Source organism: Anthonomus grandis, chromosome 2 (genome assembly GCF_022605725.1).
Source record: "Anthonomus grandis grandis chromosome 2, icAntGran1.3, whole genome shotgun sequence".
Classification (NCBI taxonomy): Eukaryota; Metazoa; Arthropoda; class Insecta; order Coleoptera; family Curculionidae; genus Anthonomus; species Anthonomus grandis.
Genome location: NC_065547.1, coordinates 26640668 through 26655529, shown reverse-complemented (window position 1 = coordinate 26655529; position 14862 = coordinate 26640668). Strand labels below are relative to the sequence as shown.

At 30.6% G+C, this 14862-nt stretch overlaps 1 protein-coding gene across 4 annotated transcripts in view; it reads right to left on the bottom strand.

The window, feature by feature from the left end:
- Positions 1-14862, bottom strand: part of LOC126750217 (serine protease filzig) — a 66909-nt gene that overhangs the window by 13136 nt on the left and 38911 nt on the right. The window contains exon 1 of one of the 4 annotated variants that reach the window (XM_050459764.1): positions 9503-9653. The exons of the other annotated variants lie outside the window; for them this stretch is intronic. Coding sequence (XP_050315721.1) covers positions 9503-9518 — 16 coding nt within the window. The 5' untranslated portion in view covers positions 9519-9653. Of the gene's footprint in view, positions 1-9502; positions 9654-14862 lie in introns of those variants that run through there. 4 annotated transcript variants of the gene reach the window in all.

The window sequence follows — 14862 nt, the reverse complement described above, 5'->3', positions numbered from 1 at the left end:
AGTTGTTAGTCTAAAATATTTTCCGTCATATATCGTCTACGCCAAAAGATCTAAGGCTCTAATAAATTTAAGTTAAACTAAACTACGAATTCTTACACGGTTCTTAACAAGGCATTGTTACCTTGGCGAACACAGCAGAAAATTAAAATTGATTATAGACTAAACTGATGTTTTGTAAAGAGAATAAATATTATACATATTTATGAAGTTATCCTAAAAATCGTTTCACCCTCGGGCAATTTGAAAATTTAGAAAGGAGTATACTATCATTCAAACCGTCACAGAAATTATTATTTATCAAATCCATAAAACTGAATAAGTAAGAAGAAGTTTGCACCCTGAAATGTTTTACCCTTTTCTAGTCTAATCATTAGCTGCTATACTTTGACAATACAGGGGTTAGATAAACAGAAGATTAGAAAAAATGTTGCAATTTATTTCGGTGTAACCCATATTCCGCTCTAATACTGGTTTAAATTGTTTGGTACGAGTTGACAGTTAGTACAAGGAAATCAGACACGTCTTTTTAAAAGAAGTTTAGGGTTTGTCTTTTTTGTAAAGATATATGCTTTTTATTTAGGCTTCCAAATAGGCTGGGCTTACTTAAAAAGATTACCATTTAATTCAACATGCATCTATACGAATATTTGTTTGTTATAAATACATTTTCACTTCTAGCTCTTCATTCTTCGTCTGATATGCGAGTCATATTAATCCAGAATATCCCTATTTCTAGCCTTATATTTTTATATAATAGAATAATAATTCTGGTAAAATATTCTTTTATGTGAATTTAGCGATAATAAAATTTGTCGAATATTTGTTAATATTTGCCAAACTGGTGACATTAAAAATCAGCAATAAATAAAACATTTAAAAAACTTTAGAATTCTAAGAAAAATTACCTTAAAAAAATTACATTAATAAAGATATAGAAGATTCCTTGAGAACGGCAATGCTTGCTAAAGTTTTGTCAGGGACATTTAATAAAGGACTAAATCGTTTTAACGAAGCTTATAATTTATGTACATACTCATGATCCGTTATCCATACATGGTAATTTCGTAGAGATCGAAATAGCAATGAAATATAAGTTTAATTATACAAGAACCTACGATTTGGATCTAAATCCAACTACATAGTGCAGCATAATAGGCTTTCTCCATTTAATATACTCTAATAGATTTGGTCCTTTGAGTTGAACATTAACTATCGAAATTACTATCACAATAAGCTCCAAATCAAATTCGAAAATACGGTTCTGCATTATGAAAACTAGTTAATTCAGCGAGTTAACACCAGGTATTTACGAGGTCTATGAAGTACGAAGATTGCATCGTGTTTAATAGCGATTAAGAGGCTTTTATCGTTTCCCGTCGTGTGTATCACCCAATTACATCCTTGCTTTAATTTTCATGTAATATTACCGAGCAAATAAGAAGGTTTTCAATGATTTATCTTTCACCAAATATAGCACTTTCCACTTATCATAATTGTTTTATAAATATTCTTATTCAAGAATCGAGTATATAATGAATTTGTTCTGCTAAAGTGTTTAAAACAGGTCAAGATATCAATCGAATCTTTATTGATTTTATAACTTTCACTCCAGAAATGCACAATAATTGCAGAAAATCATCAAATTTAACCCAAAAATGTCCAAATTGTTATCGTGTTAGAAGATTTCCAAGTGTGTCAGGTTAATCGAGGTTAGCAAAAATTGTTCGACGATTATTTATATCAGAGGAGCGGAAATTTCGTATGTGAATCACGAACTAGCAGAGAAAGTAAACGACGGAACAATTTTAATAATGGCACGGAATATTTCAGATAGTGTTGGGCGGATATAAACAGGCATCGTTATCTTTTTAGTTCCTCACTTTTTATAAAAAAAAATAGCTATTTGGTGATGGTATGGTATAAGAGTGCCATAGTCTAAGACATGATATACTCGTTCACCAAAACGTTTTACACATCTGTTTCGATAATGAACATGAATCAAATTCTGCATGACTTTTAGCATTTTAAGTAGGTTCGATCCTTGTGTAGGGATTGTTAATTTCCGACTAAAAGGTTTGTTAAATTTCAACAAAACCTATTGGTAAATTTCAACAAAAGCATTGGTACCAAACTGATGACGAGTCTAACAAATATCTATTCGGATGTTTCCACAAGAAAAACAGATTTAGGCTGCAGCGTATACTCCAAAGAACTCTAATTAAATACAATGCTGACGTTGTATACTATGCCAAGTATTTATGGCATGAGCCTGACGATAGAACAACCACTCAGTAGCAAAATTACTGATAAAACTGTGATTATCTAAAAATAGTAGTCTCACGTCCGAACTGGTCCAACAATGCCACTGTACACTCGTGGAAGCTTTTTACAAAAAGTCAACCGGATCAAAAGGCACAACCATATCAAGAGAGATCCTGCCGCCGAATACCTTGCCAAGAAGGCCGCAGATTCTCAATCAGCAGGTCTGGGTAAGTCTGACCATAGCGAATATCAGTGAACTAATAAAATCAGACTCTCATAGCCTTTTCAAAAAATGGTGGGATGAGACTCAAGGCTGCAATTTATCTAAGGAGCTTCTCAGCTACTCGGGCAAATTGAAATCAATCCCCAAATTGTCTTTGACTAAAAAGAAAAGTTACGTCTTATAACAGACAACCTTACTGGTCACTGTCAATTAAATGATCGCCTTTTCAAAATGAAACTAAGCAGAAGTCCACGATGTAAAGCATGCAACCATGAAGTCGATTCAAGAGAGCACATACTTTGCGACTGCCCTGCTCTTTCCCCAATACGCAGCAGAATACTTGGGCGTAAATCACTCATTCCTTGAAAAAGTCAGAAGGTAGATCCCTTGGTGACATTGTCGCTCTCGTTGAGCTGAATGATAAGCTGGACGAGAGCTGCGCTCCATTAAGAGAGGCGCACAATAGGCCTACTAAGCCCTAAATACAGTAGTCTTTACATTACCCTCTGCAGTTACAGATACAAATTCTCTGACCCTTAGTGAATAAGAACAATGATAGTCAATCTTTTTTATTCTAAGTTGTATCTGATCCATAAGGTAACTCTGAGGTCATTTCGACAATGTTCTAAAGGAAACAATTTTTCATTTCTGCGGCAGACGCACAAAGTATTTTTGTGAAAAGCCTTTGTAAAATATATGTGGCAACAAAACCTTTCAACGAATAGTGCAACTCCTTGCACAGTATGATCCTTTGCGAGCTTTTATTAGAAAGTGAAAAGCTATTTTAAAGTTTGTTATACCTGACTTCTATGTAAAAAAATAATATTCCATATAAGAACTGGCCCAATGGGTGTACAATATATTTCACAAATTCACAAGTATGAATCTCTTTATTAATACTATTATGTTCAGGGTCCTGTACATCACTTAGCCAAAGTGTTTTATAAATCAACATAAGGAGCACTTACTTTATTCCAACATCCACATTGTGAAACACTTTTACCAGGAAAGAATAATTAATTTTATTAATAACACATATATAGTTTTTTCTCAAAGAAGTAAAGATATTTTCAAGAGTGTGATATTTTCATTTGTTCAAAGCATACACTATATATTCAACAATGACTTTAATCTCTTCAAATCAGCTTATAACCTAAAGTAGTTTTAGAATCATTGAATTGAATATGTCGTTCCTAATTATGTCAATGTTTATTTAAAAAATTCAGAACAACAAAGTTTCAAATAAAATTATTAAGAGACACGACATTCATTCGTTTCTAAATTTCCTTTCCAAACTGTGTTCCAATCTATAAGATAACTTTGGAACTACCTCAACAAGGCTGTTAATCAAGAAATTTCCAGTTTTCGAGGAAAAAGCACATGGTTGAATCTGGCAACGCCTTCCATATAGCAGTAATGAAGTCACCCGTTACATAATTTACATGTGTAAGGAATTAGTTTCCCCCTGACCCTTAATAGGACAGTGAATATTAATTATAAAGCTAAGGCTTTATATAGACATATCTAAAACTATTGTAACATAGCAGTCAAGATGTCAATAAATAAAATTGTATTTAATTTAATGATTGACGTAATTTTTTTTTGCCGAACTATTATAAGATTCCTACGATAACCGGATCTACCTCAATACGGCGTTAAAACTAGCAATTTCCAACTTCTAAGGCAAGCACGTAGTGATTCTCTCAAAATTCTTTGAAAAATCCACATAACGAAGAATCCCGATGAGCTTCTTTCCACTAAGCAGGATGAGATAATAAATTAGTTAAAATAATTTTTTAAAATCTTAAGAATGGTGTTAACATAAAATATTTCCTATGATCCCTGAGTTTTAGAAAGTTGAGTATATCTTTAAAACTTCTTGGCCAAGTTTTTATGCCAGAAATATAGACATATTGATAGAGAGATCATTTTTCGCTCCTCGATATTCAGCTTCGTAAGGCGTTATAGTAAAAGAATTACTCGAAGAAAACTTTTATTAAAAGAACTAACGCGTTAGGTTTTAACGAGATATTTAAGAATTAATCAATAATACTGATTGATGAAGTCCGGCTCGAAGGACTAAATGAGGAAATCAATATTCACTGATATCATCTGAAAAGTCGCAAACATCGTAATTTTTAGACCTCCTTATCAGAAGGAAATTGATGTTACATGAATGCTAAATCGCCGACAAGCTAACTAACGGGGTCAGCCGCATGCTATAATAATTTCTTCGACCAAGAATGTGTATAGAAATGTATAACGTGTACCTAAAAATTATAAGGTGTTATTTAACAGTAAACTCGTCAAAAATTGATGCTAATTGGAAGGATTTGCTTTGTTACGATTTTTACAGGATAGGATTTTAATAATTTTCTAATAATACGAAGAAGAAAATAAATTTTCTTATATTGGGCTAACGTTTGCCGAACAGGAATGTTTACCAAGTAATGTTTTGTTATGTTGTTTGCAGCTAGAATGTCCTTAATTATTTTCTAAAACATCTGATTATCAGGCAATGCTTAGCGAATTAATTTTATGGGACTAGTAAACATAATGATATTTTGATATTAATATGACATTTTTCCGAACAGCTTGCCAAACTTTTACATTTAATTATAATATATATTTCGTATATAATTAGCTATGTTTACGAAAGAATAAAGTTTGTTAGATTAAACTGCTTAACTAGTCTATAGGTAATATTCTTAGAACATTAAAAAGCTAGAAGTAGCATGCCGTGGAATTATGGGCAGTTTGCTTGCAACATCTCTGTTATAATGATGCTAAATCCCCTTTACTAAAATATATTTTTTTGTTTAATATAACTTTAATAAGATACTCTTTAATGAAGTCAGTATATTCAATATTAAATGAATGTAGAAAATTATATATAAGAGAAAAAGGAAATGGCGTGGCAACGCCACTGGAGTCCACCTTTGATGTTACCAATATAACGAATCACTACCAGTGAAGTCGTAAAAAATATTTATTAATGATAATAAAGTATGATTTAAATAAGAGTAATAGTACATCCTATGAACCATTTATGAGTTTTTTTTTAACGCCCTTTAGAGTAAAGGTACGTATTTAAGAAGAAGGATTTTTATGTAAATTTAATATTTATCAAAGATTTCTTAATACTTAATATTTTAAGAAACTAGTAGTTTTGTCTTAGTAAACTAAAAAAAATTTTTTAATATTTTGCATTATTTTATTGTATTAAATAAATATTAGTTTCACATCATATCATATAATATATACCCACAGGGTGCTGACTTCTTCAAAGGGGAAATATTAGTATATGGGAAACTAATCTACCTAGTATCTTAATTATAAATACATAATAACTATAAATATGTATGTACATAGGTATTATGCCATTTTTCTGCCAAGACAACAAAAAAACATGAAATAAGTGCTTTTAGTAAAACCAAGACTATACTCCAGTTTTCTATTGCCTGCTGATAGTTAATTTTCAACAAAATTTATATCTAAGAATCTTGAACTAAAAATGTATTCTTACTTCCCTAATACTCGTATGACACACACACGTTCACATTCAAGTTTTTATTTAGGCTTATTTCAGGATACTCTATTCGACGTTCTAGATGTATCTAAACGGTTCCCCCATGTTGTGATGTTATAAAAGTATAGGTATTTACTAGTGAAAAGATCGACTTTAGTCGAATTTTTTCGGTTAAGGTTTTCTGGTAAGGCACAAGCGGCATTAGTTTATACGGTCGTAACAATTTACATAAACACTTAAATGAGATCTTTTTTTTTGAAAAATTAGAGACGACCTCACAAATCCCGTTTGTAAATACAAAACCATAAAGTAAAATAAGAAAGGAATCACATGTATACCATATGGCATCACCTACGACGTGACTACAGCGGATTTGAACTATTTGAAAAATAAATATGAATAATCAATATTGCCGGCAGCTATAATACCGACTGAGTCATGTCAAGAAAAACGCGGGATATTCGAGTTCAGTGTAAGGCGGAAGATTTAAATTTAAGGGATGTAAATAAATAGTATATCTCGCAAACTATTAGACATAACACAAAGCTTATATTTCTCTAAATCTTTACCATATTTTTCTCTAAAATATGACAAAGATTTCCGATTTATTTTAAAATATGGTTAATAAAATCACTTAACGTTCTGTTCAAATATTTTCTTAGTTACATGTGACGCTTCTAAAAATTATTATATTGCAAACCTAAAATTTATAAAAAAGTACTCTAAAATAAATTTATATAGTTGAAAATAATGTTATTTTATACATAAAAATATAATAAAATACGTAAATTAATTGAGATTGAATTGTAGAAGTACATTAATAAAACAGAAGGTAAGGTAATACTTCAAAATTTGTTTTTTTTTAGGGGGCATATCTATTATTAAAAAAGGAAAAAATTACAAGTTAAAAATTAAAAATATAGGCGCTATAGGCTGATGCCAATAGAATTTTTAATGTACCACCACCATTAAAATTATTGAGGAAAAGATAATAAGAGTTGTTGATCCCATATATTCCAAGAAAAGATATAAGCTCTCATACTTTTACAATTACAATACAAGTCTATTACAATTTTTAACTTTCATTACTGAATCTACTAATCTTATATTCGTATCCCACAACACTTATCTGCCTACAATGGGCACTGCCAATAAGTTCAAGTAGAGAATAATCTTACAATACAGTTTACTGTTCCGTCCAACATATGTTTTATTTTTTTTATGAACTCATCAATGCTACATATCCAAATTACCTTAATTAGAAATGCAAGCTTATTTGTTATTATGAACTAAGTATAGTAAAAACTCAATACTTCATTTCCAAGTAAACTTACTTGGAAGCGACAGACAAATGTTGACCTGGAGTTAGAAACATATTTATGAACATATATTTTTTTTTATAAATGCTAAGAAATAAAAATATATTTTGAAATTATAGAAAACAAAATAGTATTCTCAATATGTACAAAAATTTCTAATTATGTTTTATCACAGTAATCAAAAATATCACAGAAGATAAAAGGTCAATGCTACAAACAAATTATATGAACTGAAAAGAAACTGGTGATGTTTCAAAGCATTTTGTTCATATTATCAAATCTAAAGGAACAAATAAAAACCTAAATTGAAATATAATCCACATTAGGATAATTTAGCACCAGCAACCCTCCATTAATAATTCCTGGTTATGTCTAATATATTTCTATTTGGCAATCAATTTACGTGTCGACATAAAACATTTAGTTATTATTGTAAATACAAATAAAAACTAATACATTACACAATTGCCTCTTAAAATTAAGTTTCTTCGCTTTTTATAATTACAGCTAATAAACTTAAAAATCAAAAATTAATCTGAATGTATATATAAACTTTTAAGATGTACTATCGTGCCGAAAAAAAACTGGTGCAGCATTATCTCCTAAATCTCTTGGTCTATTAGAATAATATATTTTGATGTTGTCAAAGTTAATTTAGTTTTACAGCCGCGTCAACAAAATCGTTATTTCAAAATGCCTGCATTATCTCCTCAATAAAAAGTGATAATATACACTCGTCTGATGGATGGAGTTCCTATAAGAAGATTCGCAGAAGAATTGGGCATTAGTAAAAATACCAGTTCCTTAGCTAAGGGAAAAATTGCAGAATATGGAGCTATTGTAAGAAATCGAGGTTCTGGTCGACCAAAAATTTCAAACGACATTCAAGATAGCGAGTTAGTTGGCTCTCTAAGATACAATTGCTTTGAAACAGCAATAAAGGCGAAAGATGACATGCATTTTCCTGGTTCTGCTAATACAGCTCGTAGTAGGACAAGAAATTCGGAAATTAAAAGTTGCCGTGCAACAAATAAAATATTTTTGACTGAAGCAAACAAATAAAGAAGATTAGAATTTGCCCGTCAATAATGGCATCGGTAATATTTTCGGATGAAAAAAACTTTCAATCGTGCAATAATGGCAAAATCCGCGTTTACAGGCCTTCTAATATCATATATCACGAAAGATATACACATAAGATTAATCAAAGTGGACGTTTTAGTATAAACGTTTGGGCCTGGATTAGTTTTAGAGGACCAGGCGTTTGTCAAATAGTGCAGGGAAAGCTTGATGCCTTACGATAATGCAATATCCTGAACAATGTTATGCCATCGGTTGGTGTAGTCTATGGGCAAGATTTTATCTTTCAACATGATAATACTCCTATACATAAGCCCGTATAGTTCAAAACTATCTGGACGAAAGACGAATTCAAGTTTTACCGTAGCCTTCGAAAAGCCCTGATATCAACCCAATTGAAAACGTTTGGGGTAAAATGGCAAAATATATGTATCAAGATAACTTTAGGCCTAGAAATCAGAATGAATTACGCCTAAAGATAGATGACGTGAGACCAAATAACCGAAGAATATACCAGAAACTTGATTTTAAGTATGCCACGACGTTTGCAAGCTGTAATTGATAACGACGGTGCGCTTATTAAGTATGAATAATTTTTTATTCCATATTATCGAAAAAGATATTATAAGTTATATAAGAAGATATTATAAGATATTAGTTTTGGTTTATTTATAAAATGTGTTCAAAATAAAAACAAATATCGAAAAATAAAAATGTTTTGTATCAATATTGTTATTTAAATATGTAGTTATTAAGACTCCAAAAATTCATAATACGTAAATATGCATACCATACCCAAGGAATGCGATTTACTATAATAGACTAGGAGACAATTCCCTACCTAAATTGTAATGGTGCAGTTTTTTTTCGGCACGATGGTATATACTTACCTGTAAATTTTTCTTAATCATTTCTTTATAATTTATTTGTAAGATTTTCTTCAGTTTTTCACGGAAAACAGACTGTATTTTGATTATTTAAGTTACTAGCAAGTAAAATATATAGATATAAAATATAATATTATAGTCTCAATTTTAAAAGAATAGGTTTTTTTGTAATTATTTACAAAAGGTTTTTCAGCTTTTTTACCAATAAACGGGATCATTCTTGTTTAGGCACTTTGCTTTGATTATAACGTTTATAAATTACGGCATTTTATGTAAATGGCACTGTTGGGTGGCTTAAAATCACATTTTTAAATTCACACCACAATTTAAAGTCACAATAATTCACATACATACTCCCGAGAAATATAAAAAACCAAAATTCCAAAAAAAAAACAATAAAATCGGCAAAATTTTGTAAAACCTTCCTTTTAACAGCTTTTATCTATCTCTTTTCTTCTTATTACAAAGGTGTAACTTCGTATAGCTTAAGCTCGCTACAGACGATGCGCAGTGCACGATTCGTGATGCGTTGTTGCTTCATGGTTCGTTCAGCAATTCGCAAATATGGAGAATGGCGATGATTTAACTACATCTTATGCTATTTATATAATCTTAGCACAAAATAAAAAGAAGTTAAATATAGGGAAAAAACGCAGATGGTGGAGTGTATCATTATTTAAACATAAAGACAGTTTTGTTAGTTCATACGATTTATTGTCTAGGGTCAGTTGTATATACGAAAAAATTGAGCTGGGATAATCTATACTATACCTATATTAATATATTATATTATTACACAATTTTTATTTACAGATATAATGACAATCATCTGCAAAATGATTTATCTTTAGAATACTCTAGTAAATTTAAAATTTACTTGTTGGATGATATCTGCAGATTTCGAAATTCTGCTGCAATTAATAGGCCCATCTTTAACTATACATAAGGCGTACCATTTCTGGTAGAGAAAGATTAGCTGTAACTTTACGATTCTCTGCTTCTGAGGACAGTAATCACAGTTTAAGTTATTTATTAAAAATCTCACTGCATCTTAGGTATATCTTCCATCGTGTTTGAAATATGTAAAGCACTAAAAATGGCACTTCGAGACCAGCTAAGGAATATGTTTATTTTTCTTTATAATAATGATATATATATAGATAATAAAAATGAATAAAAATGGCATATTACAATACATATGAATGGGACCAAACTTGGATTTACAAAAACTTAAAACAACATAATTAAAATGATAGGTCAATAATAATCTTGTTTTAATTATGTAGTTTTAAGTTTTTGTAAATTTCAAGTTTTGTCCCATTAACATGTGTTTTAATATGCCATTTTTAACCTTGTCTGAGGACTAGAACTATAAGATGAATTGACAGAACCCCTTAATTTGTTATCCCTGATAATGGACATGTTATATGTCCGAAACATATTGGATTAATAGTTTTTAAATAAATTTAGTGGAGGATGACCGAAATACTTTTAGTTACCCATTGATTTATTAACTCCACTGCAAGAATGGACTACTCTTTCAACATAATTTAAAGATTCCTGCGACTTTTGCAGAATGGAAAGAAAAATCATATTTATTCAAAGACATATAAAACTTTCCAAATTGTGTTGGTGCTATAGATGCGAAATGTAGTTTGTTTAGTACTAATGGCTTTGTGTGATGCGAATTACATTCTAATATACAGTAATATTGGCTCACAAGGACGAATATTAGATGGAGGTGTATTCAATGATGGTTCTTTATATGAGCCGTGGAAAATAAGACCTTAGATTTACTTTTGGACAAAACATTGCCAATGAAAGCAATGTCTATGCTTTATGTTATTGTTTGCCACAACGCGTTTCCTTTAAAAAATTACCTCTTGGTTCCATAAGGTGGAAATCATGACAATAATACACCAGAGCGTATATTTAACTACAGACTTTCTAGAGCCCACAGAATAATTAAAAAGTTATTTGGAATTATGTCTGCTGTATTTCCATTTTTACAAAAATCCATTTTATGAAATCAAGATTAACCTCGATCGTTTACGAAATGCTGTGTATTGCTACATAGTTTTCTAAGAAGAAGCAGAAACTCGTCAAATATGCACACACCTCCAGGTACATTTGGGAGAAAAAAATGGTACAATTACAGAGAATGGGTACAAGAACATGCTCAGACTTGAAAAAAAATTCGCGACGAATTTTCCGAATACTTCGTTACAAATGGCAAACTTCCGTAGCAGGACAACTACCAATAATAATATAAAAATTATGATTTTAAAAAGTAGTAGCTATAAAAATTAAGTTTTTATAAAAATATATGTACTTCCCATTGTGTCTGTTACTCCATGCGGTGCATAATAAACATCTTTCATAAATTTATTAAGCGCTTTGTAAGCCAACCAGTTTCGTTTGTAAACATCGCTTATTCAGGCTCTTGACTTTAAATTATCCTTTACTTCTCGACAATAATTTCTACTTTGCAATAAATTTTCATACTTCTTTATAATTTCTTCGGGAGTCAGTCACTCCAAAATTTTCTTCCAACGATTTAAAGGCATTACTTTTTTGATTTCTATTTTTTTAGTCTTTTTCTTTTGTGTCCCATAACTGACGTCGTTGTTCAATTTCATAAATTAAATCCCGAACGCAATAACGCCCGAAACCATATTTAAACATAACCCTATAATACACAATTGTGCAGACGAATTAACGCGAATCGTCTGTAGCGGCCTCTGAATTTCATCTAATCAGCAGTTTATGGAACTTTCAAGAATATTTTGTCTGGGTATATAAATAGAGTGGAGCTGACTGTTATCACATTAGAAACAGAGACAATAAAAAAAACCAAAATTGCAAAAAAGTATGTTAAAATATAAAATTGCTGAGTGCTTTTCAAAACAAAAACAATGGCTTGTGACAATTGTACTTTTACAGTCAGAGAGTTTTCAGTGAGTTCCAATCGCTGAAAACTGATGATACTAATAATTATACTTATTTTAGAAAATATACCCAATTTGGCAATTGCGAGTTCATATGTTTAAAGTTTGATAATGCAATCATCAATGGCAACATTAAATAGACTAATTTAGACCCCTAATTTAGCATATTTAAAAAAAAATTATAATTATTTTTTAGCGTAGTATGTGAATAATCGGCAAATTTTTTTCTCTTAATCTATTCTTTTCAAAACACTCTTTCTGCTCAAATTTTAAAATATGTATTGCAAAATCGGAGAAACTTAAAGTCGACAATACCCCAGGTTCTATTCAGTTAAAAAAATATATCAAAAAACAAATAAAAATTTAGAAAATATTTTATGATAATACATTGCTCAATGCGTCCAAAAACCCGATTGTGGCAAAAATCAATTGGATATCTTCAACCATTTTTTCATATAAAAATAATAGTCAGTATTCTGCTTATTTCCATGTCAATATAGCAACATCGCGCTAGATCAAAATGAATAACCAGTAAACAAGAAGACAAGTTTCATTTGCTGTGAAGTTCTTGCATTGTATGTTTTGAAAAAATGTGTTGAAGATTTTGTTTTTTTAGAGTTTTTTTGATCTTTCTTTTATTAAAAATTGTCCTGTAGCTCCTTTTTGTCTTTACATATGTAGTACAGATGATGTTTCACTCTATTTTATAGTTAACTCCCGGGTCCCGTAAGCTTCTAGGGTAAAAAAAGCAGAAAAAAAAACTTTTTTTTAAGCAGCACCGACTGTTCTGGGTTCTATAAAGATACTAGAAAAAGCCTATATATATAAATTTTTTATAGTAGTAAAATAACAGAAAACCGTTTTGGAAACTGTTACCATATTATGTAAAATGCCAAGTCACGAAAGAAATTTCAGCAAAAGAGTGACAACATTAACAGGTCTGACTATTAATTATTACGACAATGTTAATATCAGCTGTTCCATTGTCGGCTGTTCCCCTGTTTCTAGCCACGGGAACTACTAGCCATCAAGTGTCACCAATAAGAAGCCTGAAACGTGCATTTGACATTTCTCTAATTTTACTTTCTCTATGCAAAGCACGAACTTAAGAAATATATTAAATAAAATATACCCAAAAATAACCACTGCCTGGTGGTCGCCATTTTTATAGTGGTTGTGTCCTTTTGATGTTGGTCACTCTGAACATTTTAGTGTTGCCAACAAAAAATATATTAAATCAGGGTAATGAAGTTGACAACGCTGACGTTTGACGTGTGAGTATAGCGGATTGTCTAGTTTTTGGCGATTTGTAAACGACGCTTGGTTATATCGTCTGGAACAGGCGATGTATCTTTCTTCTTATTTAATACGTGAATAATGTATCACCATCTTTATTTAAATGTATTTGGTTCACTGTTTCTCAAAACCAAATGACTATGAGTTGTCTGTAAGTAAAACTCGTAATAGTAAAAACAGAAAGAAAATAAAAGTGTTTTTAACTGAATTTGTTAAGTAAATAGAAGCACAAATTTAAATAAATATCATTATATTCATGGTATTATGATTTATAAGATTTAAGATTATCAGAATAATAAAACAAATATTTTAAAGTGCATGCATCTATTCCAAGTTGATTGAAACTTTGTCTCATTTTAGGTGAGGATTACTTTCTTTCATAAATTTTAACGAAATTCTTAAAGAAATACCAGAAAAATCACAGATCTGACGCAACTATCTTAAATTCTTACCTATATGTAACTTTCTATTTTGTATTTTTGTAAACATAACCTCTCAAAAACTTTAAATTTTTTGTTTCCCTACAGTTGGCACAAATTAAATTTGTCAGAGTGACCAATATCGAAAGGACACAATCACGCAAAATGGCGGCCACCTAGTAGTGGTCATTTACTTTTCATTGAATTGGCAGTCCAGGTATATTTATAAGTTCGTGATGCAAAGTCGTTTGAGTTTGACAAGATGACCTTTTTCTTCTGCTTTCGGTGTTGCCTTTACCCATTTTTTAGAAAGCGTTAGAAATAAGATTGTTAATAATGGGTTTTTGGCTTAAAAGATGTTGTATTCTGTTGTACTCTTAGATTAGGTTATATCTATTTGTACGTTTCAGTTTTAATCCAAAATCCTATACAAATATTTTATATTATGTGTTATTATATAACTGGAAATGCCCTTTTTTGGAAATGTCTGTAAATTTGACAACAGGGTATTGGTAAATAATTCTGTAAACAAAACACCCCATTGCCCCTAAGCACATGTTGAACTCAAAGAAAGTTGTTGATTTTTGGTTTTTCAATGTTCTAAGGTGATATTTGTTAAATTATTCTGAAAGTCTTTTAGTAGTAGAAAATTTTTTTTCAAATTATTTGTTTTCGATCTTTTTCCATAGGCAGTATTTATCAAATTATCCAATTATGTAACTATTCCTAATGGGCAACGTTTCCTACATTTTTGAAAGACGTTTGGTCATAGGCAACGTCTGCCAAATTATTTTCAGCACTAGCAAAGTTTCAAACTGGTATATAATTTAACTCTTACATAATTTGTAGATGAGTCTTAGGCAATGTATTTAATTCCTTCAAGTAGCATTCGCTAAACC